The following is a 21,532-nucleotide window of genomic DNA, read 5'->3' on the forward strand; positions in this document are numbered from 1 at the left end:
TGCCATCCTCCTACCTCTGTCTTCTGAGTAGCTGGGATTACAAGCCTGAACCACCTTTCTTGACTGTCACCATATTTGATCCATGGGTGTGTCTGCAAGGGCTTCAAGGTCTTTAGAAGGGCATTCTAAGGAAAGCAGAAAATTCTAGTCCAGTTTTTCAGCCAGTCAGTCAGGCTGAAGAGAGGAAGAGAGGTTGAGAGAAGACATTCTGAGGAATAGCAGAGGAAGTGTCCCGTGTGTGGGCCCCAAGAGTTGGGCATGTATCCTAGAGACTGTGGGTAGCTTGGAAGAGTCTGGCAAGAAGATGATGGAAGGGTGGGTTGGACCTACTGCTAGTGGGTTAGCTGGGGGCAACTGGTGAGAGATGAGAGGAAGGAAGGAAGAGACTCATGGGCGCTATGTCCCCGGACAGTGGAGAGATTCACCAGTCAGTGGCCATGACCTAGTACTGTGCTGCCTGCCATCCCGGGCCCCTCATTTGTGCAGACTGGAGTAGCTCTGGCCTTCCCTGGCTGGGAGAGAACATTCTTCCACATCCCCGCCCCCAGGGCAGCCCCGCTGTCGCTCTCCCTTTCCATTTCCATCTCCTCCTACGCACCACCTGTGATACCTCCCTTCTCGCGCCTCGGCTCTCGGTGAGCAAGCGGATGTGAGGGATGTCGGGGTGTGAGCTATGAGATTCACTTGCAGGTGGGATCAGCCTCCTTCCAAACCCCTCTCCAGCCCTCAGCTGCCAAAATGACTAAGGCCACGTTCCATTTACACGGGATCGGGGGATGGGTGGAAAGAAGGAAAGGCAATGCAAACGGTTCATTCATGAGTTCCTGCTTCCTGACAAAGCCGGACCACGTGCGCATCTTGGAGGCTCAAGCTGTGTTGAGTGTGGGCTACAGGATGGTCCCTTCCTAGGGGGAGGGAAGCTCAGATTGGGCATATGCCTGACTTCTGTCATCGGGAACACAATGAACATCTCAGGCAGGCTCAGCTGCGCCTATGGCACTAGGATTTGGGGGCTCGGCTCCCTCATCCCTGTGCCTCCCCCACCACCTAGAGCACTTTCTGGAGATGTGTTCTGTCACTGCTGTGTGCTGACTGTTCCAGACACAGTGCAGGGGAGGCTGCTGGGGTGGCTGGCGCGCCAGGCACAGGCAGCTCGGGCCTGCCAGCGCCTGCCTTTTCTGGAAACCCACGCAGGAGTTTCCGCAGGCCTCCAGGGACAGATATCCTGTTTGAAGGGAGCAGCCTTGTGCCTCTGCCATGGGCCTGCAGAGGGAAAAGAGGGAAAGGCCAGGCATGTGCACTCACGGGCAGGTTAAGAAGGACCCAGAAGGCCTCTGCTGTGGCCTTGAGGCAGGACAACTGTCTCTAGACTGCAGCCAACTCACAGCACAGTCCCCCTCTCCATTCTGTCTGGCTTTGGAAAGGTCTATGTACTGGCCCTTCTCTGTATCCCTCATTGCATATGGTTCAGAGCAATGCTCAGATTACCTTGGCCTCTGGATCTCACAGTGACCTTTAGCAGAAGGCAGCTCCTGCCTGGAAGGTAGGGTTACCGGGCTCAGATGTAAAGGTCGGACTCTGTAACAAGCGTAACTATGTAAGTAGACACATCAGAGATGGTGTAGATGTGTGTGTTTATTACGATTGTCCAACAGATGGCAGTAAAGTGACTTGAGGAAAGGATTCTTCTTGCTCATTTGCACAAAGGTCCAATACCAGCAATGGTAGTCCTGCTGAAAGGCAGTGTGAAATCAGCTCCAGGGAGAATTTTAGAGCAAGATAATACACCAGACGGACACATCACAGGCCAACTCTAGACCTGGCCTGGGCAACAATTCCGTTACCTTTCACTAGGCCCTGCTTCTCCCATGCTTACTCACTCTTCCCTGGAAGAGGGATGAACTTGCTAACCCTCCACCTTGGCCTTCACCTCTGTTCCCATCTCTGCTCCTAGCTTGCTGTCAGCCAGGCAAAGGCACAATGCCTAAGGTGACAGGATCAGTGCTGTCATCGGTCTTTACCTTTGAAAAGCTGTATACCAGGACCTTTTATTTACCAGACTCAGGGGCCCTCCATGCTTGGCCTAGCCACATAGCAGTGACAGACTGGGAAAGCTGGCTCTGCCTATACACAGTGGCACAGGACTTGCTATAGTGCAACACAGAGAGGGACTAGTCCCCACTTTTCAGTGCCTTGGGTGCTTAGTCAGCGGTTAGGATCTCTGCCTAGAAGCACACAGAACAGTGCCTGAGAACACACAGAGTAAGGCAGGGGGGTGACACACTATGGCTCATGGCCAAACCTGACTTGCCACCTTTTTTCTGTGAGACATGAAGTGAGAATGTTTTTTACCTTTTTTTTGAGACAGGGTTTTGCTGTGTAGCCCAGGCTGGCTTTGAACTCAAGGTCCTCCTGCCTCAGCCTCCTGAGTGCTGGGATTATAGGCACGTGCTTGGCTTGTGTTTTACATTTTTAAAATACTTGAAATCAAAAGAAGAATAATACTTCATGACATAAAAATTCTGAGATTCTAAAGTCAATGTCACAAAGTTTTGTTGGGACCCAGGTGTATCCATTTGTTCACACAGTATTGTCAATAGCTGCTTTCATTCTATAATAGCGGGTTGAGTCTTTGTAACACAGACCAAACGACCCATGAAGCCTAGAGTGTCTCCGGTTGACACTTTACAGAATAGGCTTGCCAACCCTTGCCATAGAGCACTAGAGGCCAGGGGATACCCCCAGAAGCATCCTGGATTCTAAGATAAGAGATCTGGATTTGAGCCCCTCTTGGGTTGTTTATAGCAGTGTGACCTGAGCATGCCGCCTCACCCTCTGAATTGGGTTTCCTTATCTGTAAGTGGCAATGTCAACAGTACCTGCTCTTCCATATGGCCATTGTATAGATCATGTGAGTTCAAAGACCTGCAACTGGGCTGTGAACTGCAAATGCCTGCATGAATGTTTAGTATTATTCACCCTAGTCGTTTTCCATTTTCCTGGGAAATCCTCTTTCAGACCTTTCTTCCCTTACCTTTCTCCCTACTCCCCTGCTCTCTCTTGACCTTTGGGCAGGTTTTTGCAGCACATTGCTTTCCTTCCTCTTCCCTCTGGCCTGCTTCCAGCTTCCCGTTGCCAGGATAGCAGCCCCATTTCATAGGTAGGCATCTTGTCCTTTTATTGATCACAAGATCTGACAGTGAGTTCAACATACAAAAACCCTTGTGTGACCAGATCTGCACGTCTGCACTCACTGAAATTCAAGTCATAGGAAACTGGGGGGATCTTATGTGACCACGAGGGAGGGAGGCTCCATGCACTGTACCAGGTTTTGCCAACAGGCAAGGGAGCAAAGCCTTGATTTCATTTATCCTTGTTCTTTCATGGATATATGCACTTAACCACCAGTTAGGGTTGTAGGCTTAGGAAAATGGCAGCTTAGAAAAGAGGGAATGTGATAAAAGATGATGTGAAAAGTAAATATAATAGAGCTCATTGTCCATTTAGGGGCATTTTAAAATTGATGTTGACCTCAGGGCCTCACACTTGCTAGGCAGGTGCTCTAGCATTTGAGTCACTCCCCCAGCCCTAGGGGCATTTTAAAGTATGGTTTTGGGAGGCACACCTATGCATCCCTGGCACAGCTCTCATTCCCTCCTCCGTGTGGTTGGTGGTCATCTAACACACAGGGATCCTGCTGTTAACCCAGTCAGCCACCCAGGCACTCAGGGCCCCATCTTGCCTTAGATAGTCCCACAGAGGCTGGAAGACAGTCTGCTCTTTTTCCTCCTACATTTTGCCCACCTGACTTCTGATTTCTAGGCTCAGATCCCTTGTCCACCTCATCTGAAAAGGCCTGGAAGTTCTTTCACTCCCAGTTCTGTCCTCTTGATCCCTGACCTTGGCCTCTTTCCCAGATGGACTTGCTTTGGCATGATGCTCTTCTCTGGACTTTCCCCCCAGACATGAATGCTATGTGTTTCCAAAACCCAGCTTGGGCTCCAGGCCTTCCTGTACTGACTCAGGTACTTGTTCTACCTTCTGGGGTGCTTCCTAGACCTCCTGGCTCCCCTCTCCAGCCTGAGTCTGCCCTTCCTGCTCAAATGCCATGGAATTTCAGATTTAAAAGGAAGCTTAGTGTTTCCACATTCTCTCACTTCTGGCATTTTCTCTACAGTGTTCCTGATAGATGGCTCTCCACCCAAGTGAAGGCATCTAGTGACTGCTTAGGTATCCATAGAGATGGGGGAATTCACCCAAAGGGCATCCCATTGCTTTGCTGGAGAGCTCCAGCTACTAAAAAATCTTTATTTTGGTGAGCTAAAATTTTCCTCCTTATAATTCAACCCACTAAATGCCAATTCTGCCTTCTGGAATGATTCAGAATGCTGTTACTCTTTCCATAAATGCTTCCCTGTCCCTCAGCCTCCTTTCTGTCTCACTGTGCCTAGCTCCCCCTGGAGTCCTGTTGTCCCTTTTGACTGACCAGTGCTGAGCCACACCCTTCAGAGTCCTCCCCACACCCACTCAGCCACCTTCTGGACCCTCCAGTCACAGGGCAATGGCAACTTGACACCATGAAGAGGGGTCTTTCTCTGTGTGAAGGGAGACCCCCAGACTGGAGCTGAGAAAGACTGTGAACAAAAGCAAATACTCCTAGAAGTCCTGCTCAGGCAGAGCCAACCCCTTGGCAGGGTCCTCTGGAACTTGGAGGACTTAAATAGAATGTGGTGAGAGTGGAATCAGCTGGCCACCACCATAACCTTCCTGACCCTTACAAACCACGTAACTCAGAATCTCTGGTGGGAAATGTGAAATCAGTTTTTTTAACCTAAACCCCAGAAAACCTGAGTGTGGTCCATGTTTCAAGCCATAGACCTGGAGGCTCCTTGGGACTGGCCTCTTCTGAAAACTTGGTTCTAGTTGCTCTCTCAAGGGGTCTTCATGGTAAGTAAGACAGGGTGGAAACTGAGAGTGTCTGCTCCTTCTGGGGCATTTAGTTAGAGACAAGAATTGTCTCCCCCACCAAGTGAGGATGAGAAAGAGAAGACATTGCTTTGGGCTCAATGCTCTCATCAGTCAAAGATCAACTTCCAGGTGCTATGTGTGGAGTGTCCTTTGTGGGTTCCCTCCAGGATCCCATGTCACTTCTCGATGGCCAGCTCTGTACTGTGGGCAGTACTAGAGGTGGAGGGTAGGGGGTAGGGGGAATGAAGTTAGGTTTCTGTCCTTGATCCTTTGTCATCAATAACTTTCCTTGGACTTCAAGTTTTAGGAAATTTTATACAATTTGTGTTCCCACACACTTAATGAGACTCTAGTATATGGGCCCAGTGCTGTGCTAGGGGATGTGGGAGGGATTATATAAGAAAAGGAAGTTCTGCACCCAGCCTCTGGTAAGTTCTAGAGGAACACAGAGACCTCGCCGGCAGGAAACAGTATAAGGCAGTCCATGGCAAACTTAAAAGCTATTGACAAAGATGACAGCAGATCTGGGGGACACAGAGGATAAATACCTCTGGGGGCTGGAGGTGAGGGTCGGGGAAGGTTCCAGGGAGGAGGTGGGCAGAGGGGTCAGGATTCAGGATCTTAATTAGAACAGCTCTAGGTTTTATCAGCTTCACAGATTAGACATAAGACATCTGATAGGGAGGATTCTGCTGCATAACAAGTAGAAAACCATGTAGGAAGGGAAGCGGGAAGGGAGAGTTGTCTCAGCCCTTGGAATTGTTGGCACCAAAGAAAATCTGGAAGAGTCTCCTTACCTGGCCACACACACCAACCCCTGGCCTTTGCTTCCCACCCTACAACAGACTCCAGAGGGGGAGACCTGTACAGGTCTTCAAGTTTATATCAAGTCCCACTCCCCTTGAGGTCATGACTGAGGCTGAGATGTTTGGGAGATTATAGAGAGTTAATTTCTGTGTAATGACTGGAAGAAAAACCCAGGAAGCAGATACAGAACTTAAAAGAGGTAGTTCCCAAGCATGTATTTTCTGACCACTGTTGGTGCCTCTGGTCTTTGCAATAGTTACGGTTGACAAATTACATACAAATTTGATTTTCATCTACAGAATCCAATTTCCCTAGTGAATTTCTGCACTGTAATACAGTGTGGAAAATGGGTTGGGGCAAGCAAAGGAGTGGAGGGAGCCCAGTTGGGGACCTTTCCATAGTACAGGGGAGATATGCTGATGGGTTAATTCAGAGTGGCCCCTAGGGTCTGGGCTGACTCATCTATCCCAAGGAACATGTTAGTACATGAAAACAGCAGGTTCCCACTATCTCTAATTTATGCCCTACATAAAATTTGGCAATGACCTTTTGGAGCCAATGTTGAATGACTTGTTTCTTCACTCTGTTATTAACAGTAGTGTGGACAGTTCATGCATTGCTGTGGTGGTAGTTACTTAGGGACTTCTGTTCCTCTCTCCTCAAGATCCTGATTAGCTAAGGTTTTCTCTGTCCTTGTTCCCAGGTAACAAGTATGAAATCAAGGTATACACTGGTGACGTAATTGGTGCAGGAACAGATGCTGATGTCTTCATCAATATCTTTGGAGAGTATGGAGACACAGGTATGGGATTGAATCCTTTTTTCATAAGCCATGCCCAGTACTGCTTCTTAGGTGGGATGTTTCCCACAATCCTGGCAGAAGAAGACAGTCTGAGCCCCCTTTGGGCTTCTCTGTGTAGCATCTCTCTGTGGTGTGGCTTGTCATAGATTGCCCTGTGCAGCAGCTGTCTATCTTGTGCTATAAAATTTATGTGCATGATAGGTATTCAGAATAAAGTATGCCTGGGTTTGGGGGTTGATTGAAGTTGTTCTGCACCCTAGACTATGAACAAACCCAAACTCTACATCTCCAGAGAACACATTCTCACTTACTCTCTTTATCTCGTAAGCTCCATGCCCATCTGAGCTACATTTTGGGTTGTAGCAGGGTATGATCTAATCCAATGCAGTGAATTGGGACAGAGCAGAATGGGACCAGGGGATAAAATTCAACTTGGCCTCACAGGTAAAGCAGGAACTGATCATGGATACAGCTGCAAGTGCTAGGAGAAAGTTCAGGCCAGCAGAACCAGGTGGTCTCTCCTGCTTTTGCCAAGTTTGTAGACTAATATAGGAGTCATTACAGCTACTGAGACATGGGGATTTTGTATATATTAAATAACACAAACTGTATTACTGAATTTATAAGCAATAAGAAAGAACTCTCCAGTTTCCAGAAATGAAGAGGGAACTCAAAACCAAAGCATTAAGTATGAATTGATACTGTGGCTCTTAGAAGAAGGAACCTTTCATGCTCAACAATCTAGGGGATAATTTTTATGCCCATTTGGGGTCAAAAAGTGAGATGCAGGCCCTGCATGAGGTAAGAGATTTGAAATTAGAATTGCACATAAAATCAGGAGTCCTGAAGGTTCATAGGGACATCTTCAGAGAAAAAAATAATCTTGGAAAAAATTTATCTCTGCAAGAGCTTTAAGTTTTTCAGGCTGGCAAAGTGGCTCAAGTGGTAGAAGGCCTGCCTAGCAAGCTCAAATCCCTGAGTTCGAACCCCAGTCCCACCAAAAAGTAAGTAAATAAATAAAAATTGCTGAGAAATTGACACCTTAGGCCTATACTACATAGAGGCTTGAGGTCTGATTTTATACTGCAAGTGTGATTTGGGAGACCCTTCCTCCATGTATGGAATATTTGGTTCCATAGCAATAATAAATACCCTTTAGTACGTGGCAGAAATCTTTGTAAGACTGCACAGGATTTCCACAGATGATATACTGGAGATGAGTTTATTTTCTAAAACAACAAAACACTCAAGGGCACAATCCATCATGACGAAGCCTCAGTCTATACAATAGACAACATTAAATCCTTAGGGATTTCAGGTAAGAGAGAAATCTGACAGATCCTATAGTTTAAATTGTTAAAAACTTATTAAAGACCTGAAAGAATTGGAAAAAATAAGGTACCATGAAAAGAATAGCAAATTTGGAAAAAGAGCCAAACAGAAATGAAAATACGGTTACTAAAGATAAGCATTTAGTGGATGAGTTAACACAACACAATTAGAAATAATTGAATGAAGAGTTAGCAAATTATGAAATAAAATATGAGCAAAATGTAGCAGACAGAGACAAAGAGTTGGGAAGTAGAAATGAAAGGCCATGGGGATGGAGAAGAGAACGGGAAGGCCTGATAGATAGTGAACAGGAGCTCCAGAAACAGAATATGGAGCGAAGGTGGGAGAAAAATATCCAGAGAAATAATGGCCGAAACTTCTTCAGAATTGAGCAAAGACATGAATCTTCAAATTAAAGTGACAAAATGAGTCATTGAACAAGATGTAGCTACAGTTGAGTACCTTGTGGTGAAACCCAAGGCAAAGGAAAAGGTCTTAAAGGAAACAGGTTTGGAAGATTGCCTTCTGTACAACGATAAGACTGATAGGAAATTTCTGTCATCAACTTATACAGGTCATAAGCTCAAGTAATAGTATCTCCAATGTTGTGAGCAAGAATATATGTCAACTATAATTCTATACCAGCTAGGTTTTCAGAGTGAGGACACAATGAACAGATTCCTTGCCAGTTCCTAGATCCATGCTTAAATAACCACTATAAGAATTTAAGAAAAGGGAAGCTGGTGACATACATATAATCCCAGAACTCATGAGGCTGAGGCAGGAGGACAGTGAGTGTGAGGTCAATCGGGCTACATAGTGAGAAGCTCTCTCAAAAGGCAGAGTGAGAAGAGAGGGACAGAGAGGAGGGAGACAGAGACAGAGAGAAAGAGAGAGACACAAAGAGAGATTGTACATAGAAGGAGTGAGGTACAAAAAAGCAAAGGTGAGCAAAACATTGAAAGCTAAAACAAATCTAAGCAAGCACTGATTACACAACACATAATGACTAATATAAGGGAAAGAGGAAATGTGGATTCCAAATATTTAAAAATCAATATTTGAGAAGGAAAGTGGATGATGACAGCTAAAACATGATAAAGATTTTGGCTGTAGCCCATCTCCCCACCTCCAGAAGAGAAAATGATTAACTGTAGACTTTAATAAGTCAAGTGTATTAAAACTCTGAAAGAAAACACCAAAAAGTAGAAATATATAACATATAAACTAATAGAATGACTAAAAGAGACTAAAGATTCAATCAATCCAACAGAAGGAATCAAGGAAAGAGAATCAGGAAAAAGCATGGCTAAGAGCAAAATTAAGTGTATTGATAATCGCAATAAACTTATTTATTGTATATTATTATGTTTATTGTATATCAGATATATTTATTTCATACCATGTACGTAACATGTATATTTATCAGAATAACGTATATTTATCAGAATAACATGTATATTTATCAGAATACATGTATTAGTTAAAAATAGTTATTCTCGGGTAAAAAGAAGAAAAAATACAGCTACATATATGTACAGAAGGTTGAGAATAAATAGGATGTAATACAGTGTGTCAGCAAAGAAGCTGGCAGAGCTATAGTCAAATCTGTCAAATTAAACTTGAAGGCAAACTACTTTGTGAGGAAGAAAGGTATGTTAGACAATAACAAAAGGAACAATGACAAAAAGAATAATGCAATAATTTTAACTTACATAAATTCAAGAACAAAATCCCAAAATGTGTGAAGCAATAATTAACAAAATTTGTTGGAGTAACTTGACAAATATATAACCATGCGGGAGATTTTAATACAGTACTCTTGATTATTGATAATGTCCAATGGATGAAAATTTAGTATGATGGAGAAGATTTTAGCTACACATTTGATAAGCTTGATCTAATGGAGGTATGTACACTGCCACATCTAACAGGTAGAGAACACATATTCTTTTCCAGCACACAATGGCCACATACAAAACCACAAAGCAAGTCTGAACAAAGTCAAGTGAATCAATTAACATAGAGACAACACTCTTTGATCATACAGCGGTAAAATTAGAAGAAACTCCAACCTCTCGACTCATTTAGAAATTGAAAGGCACATTTGTAAGCAATCAATCAACGAAGGACTAAGCATGCCAAGAATGTGACAGAATGCCCGTCATCATTGTTAGCAGCAGTAGCAGCAGCTTCATCTGGAGCAGAATTTATTGGGGAAAATTAACAGAGACAACAGTAATAGCAGGTGTGCAAAGCCTCTGGTACCTGTTACCTTGTGGGTCATCCCAAAAGGGTCTTGCAGTCTTTGGGAGGGACGTTGACCCTGGGGCTGTGGGATGTTTAAGCTGCACTATGGGAGAAGCATTAGCCTCTTTCCTGAGGCTGGAGGTCCAATAAGAATGTGACATGGAGAATCTTGGTCTCTAATCCACTTTACTATGGTAGCATTCATGCTTGGGAGAGCCTTGTGCTGGAGTCATGAAAAAGAGGCTGGTGTCTAAGCCTTGTGAGTGTCGCTATATGCGATAGATAGCCTGATCTTTTGTCTCAGCCTCCTGCAAGGATTGATTGTCTTAAGGACTTGCAGTAGCCAGTTGCCAAAGACATCTGTAATCAATAAAGCAACTACAGCAGTGATTAAAAGGCATCAGACCTCTAAGATTACTTAGGCAAAATCTACCAAAGAGTTAAAAAGTATTATCTTATCAGAATTGTTAGTTCGTATCTCCGTCTGTGAGAGTGATTTCAAAGAATAGGGAAAAAGGTAATGTGCACTAGTTCATTTTATGAATTTTGGTACCAAAAATCAGGCAGGCTCACTAAGAGAAAGAAATGTGCAGGTTAATCTCATTTATGAATAAATGCCCAAAAATCCTAAATAAAATATTAGCATGCTAAATTTGTAAATAAATATGTAGATAAATGATAAGTAATTTCTACTCTTCAAGGTTTATTCTTAGAAGTCAAGGATAATTTAATATTAGTCAACTATCCATTTAATTTATCACAGTAACAGATTAAAAAGAATAAAATGATCCCAGAAGTATTCTAGCTAATAATTATTTCTATTCATCACATTATGGGAAGTTGTAAGGTTAGAAAAAGAACATGTAAAAGAAATAAAAGCTATCATGTTTGAAAAAGAGGGAAGTTTCTTTTTTTCTTTCTTTCTTTCCTCCCCCCTCCCCTCCCCCTCCTCCTGTTCCCCCTTCTCCCCTCCCACCCTCCTTCCCTCTTTCCTTCCTTCCTTCCTTCCTTCCTTCCTTCCTTCCTTCCTTCCTTCCTTCCTTCCTTCCTTCCTTCCTTCCTTCCTTCCTTCCTTCCTTCCTCTCTCTCTCTCTCTCTCCTTTTTTTAAGATAGGGTCTCACCATGTATCCCAGACTGGCCTCAAACTCACAATTCTCCTGCCTCATTTTGCCAAATGCTGGGATTAAAGGTGTGTTCCACCTTTGTTCTCAGGTAACAAACTTTCATTTTCATAAAAGAAGATCATCTATTATTCCAGGAGAATTTATAAACCATCATGACCAATGTGAGAGAAAGCTTAACAAAGGTCCTACATTAAAGGTTAATATGCAAAAATTAATAACAAAACAATAAGCAATTCAAGCATTTAATTCTAAAAATATACTATTTACGTTAGCAATTATATGTCAACGAAGAATAACTTTAAAAAAGAGCTTTCTGGAAAAATACATATTTTTTACTGAAGGGTATTCAAGAATATGTAAGCAAATGGAGAATTATATTATGGATCAGAAAAAGTTCAAAGTTATCAAGATATCAAATTCTCGCAGGTTGAAGCTGGGCACTGCAGTTCAGGTCTATATTCTCAACCCTTGGGAGGCTGAGGCAGAATGTTTGAAATTTCAAGGCTATATAGTGAGACCCTGACTCAAAAAAATAAAAAATAAATAAGTAAATAAATAAAATAAACATTTCCCAGGTTGTTTTATAAATGCAATACAATTTTAGTTAAACTCCCAAAAGGCAATACCCTGCAGCTTAAGCTACTATTAACATTTATGTTGAGCTATAAAGGGCGAAATTTTTCCATAAAATTTTGAATAATGAAAATAACATGAACGATATTAATCACATGGGACATTTTCCCTGCAAGATATTAAGACATGGCAGATCTCTACAAACTAAAACAGTGTGTTATCGGTAGAAGGATGAACAGAATGGACGGATGGGACAGAAGAGTCGAGAAACACACAGAGATGGCATTCTAAATCAGAGGGAAAAGATGAGCTGCTTAATTACTGCTGTTTGAACAATTGTCTAATCATTTGAGAAAAGATAAAATTAGATCCTTACCTTTTACTACACGCAAAAATAACCTCTAGATGAGCTAAAGACTTAAGTGTGAAAAAGCAAGACTATAAAATTTTAAAAGAAATTTTAAGAAAGTCTCTTTTGCATCTTAGTTTAGCGATGGGGTCTCTTAAGTAAGTCACCAAAAGCACAAACAATAAAAGAAAATATTGATAAAGTCCATTAAAAGAAGAAAAATGTCTGCAAGATTAAAATGGCATAGACAAAGGAAAGACAATAGAAAAACAGAATAAAGGATACAAACACAATTTACAGAAGAGCAAGGCCTAAATGACACGTATACATATGCATATATAAAACATATGCTCAATCTCTTCAAATAAGTAGGGGAATACAAATTAAAACCACCATGAGACATTAGTCTACCCACACTGAATAAAACTTATTTTTTAAAATATCCTTAATAATGATTGAAGGCAATGGCAACCCTCATCCAATGCTGGTAGGAATTTATGTAATATAATCATTTGGAAAGAGATTTTGCCCTACCTAACAAAGTGAAGGTAAACGTACCCCAGGGCCTGGCTACTCTGCTTGTTGATGTCTGCTCAAAGTAGTTCTTAAAAATGTGCAGCAGATGAAAGATGCAGGACAATTGGTTTCTGTGCTATTTGCAACAGCAAAATGTTAGATGCAACCTGTAAGTACATCAGTGGCAGAATGCTTATTCAACAGTGCTTTCTTCACTCAGTGACGATGATATGGCAATAAAATGGATGAACTAAAGTTACTAGCTTCCACAGGTAATTTCAAAAGTATGATGTTAACTGAGAAAAAGCAGCTCACACAAAGGCACGTGGTGATGGTGACAGGAACAACAGCAACAATCTCCACAGCAACGACATTGCCTTGGAGCCCACCATGTTCTAGGGCTGTCCCAAGTGCATCAGTCTTACAGCTGTCCTATGATGTAGGCACTACGTGAGATTGTGAGATGAGGGACTTAAGGTTGTAACCTGTGCAGTGTGATATTATTTGTGTAGAATTCTGAACTATGCTAGGATAGTCTATCTTCCTTGTGGATATACACATGTGCAAACAAAAATTCATGAGAATGGTAGGCACCAAGTTGAGGAAAGTGTTTAATTTGGGAAAAGAGTGAGGGGGAGAGATGACCAGTGAGGCCTCAGACATACCTATTGTGTTTTATTTCCTTTTAAAAAAAAAGTGAAATGACCGATGCAAATTAGACAAAATGCTAGCATCTGTTGTATCTTCTGCATGTGGTGGTGGGTATGTGAGTGTTTGATATAATTTTCTGTATCTTTGAATATCACAGTGTAATCTTCAGAAAAAAATGTATAGAACCAAATTTTAGAAAAGAAAGAATGCAGGATGGTTTTGGCAAAAAGTTGGTGCCTAGATGGGGTGATAAGGACTTGTACATGTGTAATCACAAAACAATGGAAAATTGCAAAGCAGACAGAATAGGTTGGAATGGGATTCTTTGTGCCTATTACTCATGTGACTTTTTGAAAGTCATTTAAGCCTCAGTTTCTTTATTTGCAAGACACAGTTAATAGTATCACCTTCTTGGATTGTGATGTGGAATAAGTGAGAAAACAAAAAACCTATACTAAAACAACCAGCAATGTCTGATCACAGTTATTGGCACTGCTTTCCAGAAAGGAAGTCAGCTCTGTTAGGGAAGTCCATAACTGACTTCAGGACCCCAGCCCCAGCTTCTATACCAACTATCACAACCATTGTTCCAGGTCAGGACAAATAGTGTGCCAAGGCAGGCAGGGTCTCAGGCCTCAGGATGGGAGTACAGATCAGTTTACTGAGATGAGGACTCGACTAGGGCAAAAACCAGAAGCCCAGTGATGGGACCTTGACACCAGCCACCCACGAGGCAAAGCAGGCCTTGTCAGAAGCTGGAAGATGTAAGGAGCTCTTAGATCTCAGTGGAGAGCTGCCCTTCACTTTGCAAGAGCTCTTTCAGTAGGTGGACCATTAAGGCTTGGAGTTGGTTCTTTCTTCTCTTCTGGTCTTTTTGTGACTTTTTGCATCTGTGCATACAGGGGAGCGTAGGCTGGAAAACGAAAAGGACAACTTTGAAAAAGGAGCTGAAGATAAGTTCATGCTGGATGCCCCGGATTTGGGACAGCTGATGAAAATCAATGTGGGCCACAACAACAAGGGGGGGTCTGCAGGTTGGTTCCTGTCCAAGGTGGGTTCAGCTGCTTGTCTGTGGTCCCTGGGGCCTGCGGAGGGGGCTTCTGACTCTTCAGCCCAACTCCCCTCTCTAGGTCTATTTGCTTCCATTCTGCTACCTAAGCCCACTGGCCAATCAGATTTCCCTTCTAATGGCCTCTAAGTCTTTGCCCTTGTTAGTACTTTTCTAGAAAGACAGTTCTTTCATCTGACCCAGCCCAGGCCGAACTATTCAAGGCTCCACCATGAATCTTTCCCAGACTTTGGCCCACCAGAGCCCCTCCCTCCCTTGGGCTCCCCAGTTGCCGTGTGTGTGTGTGTGTGTGTGTGTGTGTGTGTGTGTGTGTGTGTGTATCTGTCTGTCTGTCTGTCTTTACTTTATCTGCACAGAACAGCCCTTGCTCAATCAGTTTATGCAACATTGGTGGAAGTTACTCCAGTACTCCAGTATCAGAGGGAGAGTTGCTAAATCACAGCCAATGCACCATACCAACCCAAACGTATACCAACCTAAATGTATTGATTCCAAGACCAACTCCATATATTCACTCTGTTGTTAGGAGCTTGTGCCAGAGAAAGTGATGGGTTTGGTGCCCAGAAATATTTGAGTATGTCTGTCACTCATTTGGGAAGAACACAGAAGAAATGACTCCCCCCGCCCTTTGTGAATAATTTGCCCTATGTATTGGGAGGTCTTGCCTTGGTTTGTTTGGTTTGGTGGAACTGGAATTTGAACTCAGGGCTCTACCTCTTGAGCCACATCTCTAGTCCATTTTGCTCTGGTTAGTTTGGAGATTGTGGTCTGTTCTGGGCTGGACTTGAACTCCAGTCCTCCTGATCTCAGCCTCCCCAAGTAGCTAGGACTACAGGCGTGATCCAATGGCACCTGGCAGGTCTTGCCTTGTGATGCTGGTGAGACCCTACCACCATAGAATAAAGTTGGCTCCACCATAGCCAAGTCTCTTGCTGTAGCATGCCTGACCTTCAGGGGCTCAGATTATCAGTCTTGGTTTTTCTCTTACCTCTTAGAAGGCCAGCCCTGCCTGTGGGCTTGTCAGCAGGTGAAGAATATCTCTTCAAGAGATAAAGGCTCTTGCTTTTTATTAGGTCATAGGTCATCTCTCTCTCTCTCTCTCTCTCTGTCTCTCTCTCTCTCTCTCTCTCACACACACACATGCACATACGATATATGTGCTTACATGTCTTCCATTGTTCATTGTGAAGGGTGCTTCTATCTTTCCAGCTTGTATTGCAGTTGTCTTCCCAGCACATTTTGGGATCAGCCCCTTGGTATGTTCTAAATGACATGTTTGCTCAGTTTCACCAACCTAGCTCACACAGGAGTCCCCACAGGAGGCTTCATAGATGGCTGCTTCCATTTGCCTCACTGTCAGTGGCTGACTTTTCCTGATCTGACCATCAAATCCTAGAATCCCTTGTGCTTAATTTGGGGTTTGCAATTCTCCTTGTGTGGATTCTCCTTCTCACCAATAAGGTCAGAAGCTCAGCCTTCATCAGGCAAGGAAGGCAATCATCTCATGTCTGTTTACAAATCTCTGCTTTCAGTTCTGGTGACCCAGTCTCCCAGGGCCACGTTTCTTGCTTCAGTTTTCAGAGATGCCCTGCAGTAGTGGAGAGGACCAAGGCTGGGGAATTGGAGCAGGGGGTAATTGAGTCATCCCTGGGGGGGCTTTGGGAAGCTTTCCTGGCAACAGCTGTGTCCCCGATCAGCTCTCCTTGGGACGTGAGGAGTTGAGAGTGCAGCCTTGGAGGACATTCCAGTGATTGAAGGGGTTGGAGCACACTAGTTGACACACACATTCCTTCCTCTCTTTTCCTTCCCAGATAATCATTGAAGATATTGGGAACAAAAGGAAATATGACTTCCCCCTTAACCGCTGGTTGGCCTTGGATGAAGATGATGGCAAAATCCAAAGGGATATCTTAGTGGGTGGAGCTGAGACCACAGGTAGGACTGAGAAAGGGGAGGCCCAATTGGTTAACACTGCTCTGTCTGCCTGAGGGTCAGTACTCATGTTTGTGGACCCACAGGGCTGTGACCAAGCAGGAGCTGGGCAGGTCATGAAAACAATCTGGTCTTCTGAGCCTGGACGGGGCCCTTTTGATATCTGAGGAGTCAGGGCGATGGCCTTGCACAGAGGAGGAAGTCAGAATGTCAACTTCTGACTCACCTAGTTTCCTTCAATCCTCACGACACCTACAATGTAGGCATTAACTGACCCCAATTCACAAGTGAGAAAACTGGGACACATAGAAATTAAGAAACCTGTCGCTGGTCACATAGCTGGTAAACAACAGGCATTAGGAGGTCTTAAAGCCTGCCCACTGTGAATTCCACAGAAAACTTCCAACTCCCAGCCTGGCTGAGGTGGTCATGGGTGTTCCAGAAAACCCATGTGTGTTGTTGTGCACATCTGAGAATGTTGTTCTGCTGCCAAAACTTCCATGGCTCTCTCCTGCCTAGAGATCAAGCCCAAGTTCTAGTGTAATATGCACATTGTTCCACAATTTGGTTCCAGTTTATCCTATCAATGGCATCTTCCAACAACCTTTCTCCCTCTGCTTAGGCAGCCCTTCCAGCTCCCCCCACCACATCTGTGTCTGCACACCTTTCACTCGTTCTAGTACTCACCCTCCCACCCCACATTCACACACCTTCCATCTCCCCTCTCCTCCCTCCCCACTTACCTCACTGTTTTCTCTCCTTTTCTCTTTGGAACCTGCCTTCACCTCAGCTCTTGAAGCCATTTCTCTTCTTTCTGTTTCTCAAATCCCTGCTTTGGTTCACATCCTCTGAGCCCTCCCTTGCCTTCCTGGCCTGGGTAATTTCTCCATGCATCCTGGGCAGGATTTGATCCTATTGTTTAGGATGGTTAAAACTCATCTGTTCCAGCACTTTCCATCCTCAGCATCTGAGCACATTAGCCTGGCCTGCTCACTGTGAGGTGTTACATGTCATCAAAGTAAGTTTGCAATTTACTTGAAAACATATACCACAATAGATTTCCTATGATCCAAGGACTGTGTTAAGATTACTTGTTTCCCAAAAATGTAGAAGCAGGTAGGATTTGCTTATCACCCAGGATGTAGAAGTATGTCTGGTGTGAAAATTCTATCCATTCAAGTGCCTTGGAGAAATAAAAGCTTCAAACCTACTTTTTCAGAGTGGTCCCTTCCCTTTTTATCTTCATAAACTCCCAGAGACCTGGCAACTAGTAAGCATTCAATAAATGCTTGCTGAACCAAAGAAGATGTGAATGTTCAGATGAGTAATGCATCCATGCAAATTGCTTGACGATTTTGGTCCAGTTCATCTCCCATGTTCTAGCTCCCAAAGAACTGTGGAATATTTATTTCTCTGGGATTACAAGATGAGGGTACAGGGTAGGGTAGGGTGAGGGATGGGTTGAGGAATTAACAAGGCCTCAAACATCAATTGTCTCATGTTCCAAGGCAAATGAATGTAGACCAGACCTTAGCAGAATTTTTGGTCCAAAAGTTTGCCTTTGGTGTTTTCTCTTACTCTGTTCCATTTAAGAGTTTAATATCCCCCTTGCTGGTTCTGCCCTAGAATTCTAAGTCCTCAATATGCCTCCTGACTGATCAAAACCCAAGAAGATCCAATATACAGTGTCCCTTACAGTCTTCCTACACCTGCCTTCCCAATAGGTGGAGAAGGAAGACATTAGTGTCCCTTGTCAAAAGTGATGTTTTAGATGGGCACTGGTGTCTTACACCTGTAATCCTAGCTACTTGGGAGGCAGAGATCAGGAAGACTATGGCTCAAAGCCATCCTGGTCAAATAGTTTGAGAGACCCTATCTCAAAAATACTCAACACGAAATAGGGCTGGCAGAGTGGCTTAAGTGGTAGAGCACCTGCCTAACAAGCATGAGGCCCTGAGTTCAAACTCCTGCACCACCAAAAAAAGTGATGTTTTTCAGTTTTTAGCAAAAGACCAAGCTAAATGAACCAGATAGGCTATAAATTACCAATAATAGAGTTGACTATTATAATTAGATTAGACATAACAGAATTCATCTGGCAGCTATTAACAATGTATACATGGTAATTAACATTAAAAATAAGTACTATTCTTATCCAGCCCAAGTTCCTATTCTCTTTGTTAGTTTCCCACAATCGGAACTGGCAGTTTCCTGTAATAATAGATGCAGTTTATTCTCAAACTCAGACGCACAAACTTTGAAAAGATTAAATGAGGTTGCGAGAGACGTTGGATATGGTCTGAGGGAGGAGAACATGGGTGGAATGGGGATGTGTGGTAGAGGAGTACTGTAGACAGAATAGGAAAAGAGGGGATTTTATAATGTAGCTTATTTTGAACCCACTCCTCCCTCTCCCTGTTTCCACCAGCTATCACCTATATTGTCACCGTCTTCACTGGGGATATTCGGGGAGCTGGGACCAAATCCAAAATCTACTTGGTCATGTACGGGGCCAGAGGGAATAAGAACAGTGGGAAAATCTTCCTGGAGGGAGGTGTGTTTGACCGAGGCCGCACAGACATCTTCCATATCGAGCTGGCTGTCCTCCTTAGCCCCTTGAGTCGGGTCTCCATTGGGCATGGCAATGTGGGTGTCAACAGAGGCTGGTACTGTGAGAAGGTAAGAGGTGCCTCCATAAGAGTCTTCCCTGATTGAACCCTATCTTATTTAACTAGTGAGTGTAAACTCTAACCTGAGTCCTACTTCCTATTTCCTGTGGACCAGTTACAGAGCACATGGGCTCTGTAACTTTCACTGGACATTTTGGATGGTAACAGGTCCATTCACACGTGTGGCTGGTGGTCAGGAATGGGGGCTGTACTCCAAATACAGGGTAGGACGTCCAGACGTGCTCGTATGGTGGCTATAGATTGCCTGATTACTAGGGTAGTGTTTCATCTCAGTTCATATAACTCTTCAATCAACAAGTATTTGCAAGTATATGTACATATTATGCAATACTGATACTTAAAAGAATATACATAATAAAAAGAAGATATAGATAATGGTTTTTAAAACTTCAATCTTTTTCTACCACCCAGTCTGAGAGATGGAACATTTCTATGCTTCTGAAACTCCTGAATGTCCCTCTCCTATCACCAAATCCTCCCCCAAGCAAAGGGCAGACACTGTTAGGAATTTTGTCTCTATTGTCTTTAATTCGGACTTTTCACTCAACATTATGCTTTAGAGATTGATCTAAATGCTAACAGAAGCTGTAGTTCATCCATTTCCCTGCTGTAAAGTAATCCATGATATGAATTAATCATAATTTATTTGGCTATTCTGTTTATGAATATTTTGGGATTGTTTCTTGGTTTTTACTATGATGAACAAACAATTCATGAAAATTTTGCACCTATATATTTGTACATATGTGCAAGGATGTCTCAGAAACAGAAGTTCTAGGTCACAGGGCAAGTGACTTCAGCTTTAGAGAATTGCTGATATTGCCAAAGTATTCTGGATGGTTTTCCAAAGTACTCTCACCATTTTAACCCCCAGTCAGCCATGTGTATGAGATATTTTACTCTACACATCCTTGTAAACATTTGATATTGATGTTGCCTGATTTTAATTTTCACCATTCTGGAAGTTGTAAAATGATCTTATATTTTTATTTTCAAGATAAAGTACATCTTTTTCTTTCTTTATTATGTTTCCTTTAATGTAAAATAACTGTGCCTTTTGCTGATTTTTCTACTGTCTAATCTATCTTTGGTTTTACTTTCAGGAATTTTTATTTAATCTGGGAATTAATCTTTTGTTAGTAGTATATGGTGAAGTACTTTCTCATGGTTTGTTTACAATGTTCACTGAGGAAGAGATTTAATTTAAAAGTTATCCAGTTTATCAATCTTTCCTTTATTTTATTTTTTTTGGAGGTACTGAGGTTTGAACTCAGGGCTTCAGGGCTTGCTAGATCAGTGCTCAAGCCACACCTCCACTCCTTAAAAAATTTTTTTTATAGTATTGAAAGAAATCTGCTTATCTTAAAGCTACGAAGATATTCCCTTATGTATTCTATAACTTCTACAAATTATTTTTTTCCATTTATAGCTTTAAGAGTTGACTTTGTGAGGTGGGGTCCAAATAAATTTTTTCCATGTGGTTATCCAAATATTTTAACAACACTTATTAAATGGCTTTTAAAACTTGAGCAAGGTTAAGAATCACCTGAAGTTCTTGTTAAAATAGATTCCAAGACCCTCTGAGTCAGATCTCCAAGGAATCTGGATATTTAACAAGTGCTTTAGATAGTTTCTATCTTTAAGAAAGTTGAGAGTATTGATTAACTTGCAGTGGGAAAAAAGTAGTAATTTTTCCCCCCTGATTGGAAAGGACAACTCTTCTGTGCTTTCTAGACTGTTGCATTTAGTGATTTAGTTTCTTTCTGCACTAATATAACACTATCTTCATTTTTTTTACCTTTGTATTAACTTTTGGGTTTTATTTAGGCAAATTAACCCACCTTATTCTTCTTCCTCAAGAATGTGTTGAGTACTTGAACATTTGCCCTTCTATAGAAATTTTAGAATTTTCTAACCAAATCCATGAAGAACTCTGTTGAACAGAGATCTACTGGATCTACAGATCCATTTGAAAGATATTGACTTGTCCTATCTATGAACATGGTATACTTCTTAAAATGTATGCCTTCTTTAATGTTTTTCAATATAGTTTTATATTTTTTTCCTCTATAAAAGTATTGCATGTTTTTGTTAGTTATATTCACAGAGATGTTACAACTTTTTGCTGATTTTACCAATAATATCTCTTTAAAATTATATTTTCTTACCATTCATTGCTGATGTAGAAATAGAAGTAATTTCCATAAATTGAGTTTACATAAGCCATATTCCTAAACTGTTACTAATTCTGGTCATTTCTCTAATGATTCTTTGGGGGTGTTCTCTTGGGGTAGTCACATTGTGAGTAAATAATGACAGTCTTACTTTTCTTCCTCAAGGCTTGTATTTTTTTCTTTATTTTATTTGAGATTTATCAGGCATCTTCAGTTTCTTGTATATGCTGCAATAATTGCATATAAGATTTTGATTTTATTTATTAAATTTAATTAGTTTTGTTATTTAAATCT

General features: G+C 42.4%; 1 protein-coding gene across 3 annotated transcripts in view; it reads left to right on the forward strand.

Moving 5' to 3' along the window:
* The window catches only part of Loxhd1 (lipoxygenase homology PLAT domains 1), a 151,965-nt gene that overhangs the window by 27,568 nt on the left and 102,865 nt on the right, over nt 1-21,532 (forward strand). For all 3 annotated transcript variants that reach the window (XM_074069530.1, XM_074069531.1, XM_074069532.1), the window contains exons 5-8: nt 6,479-6,577; nt 14,276-14,424; nt 16,254-16,377; nt 18,803-19,053. In XM_074069530.1, the coding sequence (XP_073925631.1) occupies nt 6,479-6,577; nt 14,276-14,424; nt 16,254-16,377; nt 18,803-19,053 (623 nt within the window). The remainder of the gene's footprint in view (nt 1-6,478; nt 6,578-14,275; nt 14,425-16,253; nt 16,378-18,802; nt 19,054-21,532) is intronic.

This window comes from Castor canadensis, chromosome 4 (genome assembly GCF_047511655.1).
Source record: "Castor canadensis chromosome 4, mCasCan1.hap1v2, whole genome shotgun sequence".
NCBI classification, from domain to species: domain Eukaryota; kingdom Metazoa; phylum Chordata; class Mammalia; order Rodentia; family Castoridae; genus Castor; species Castor canadensis.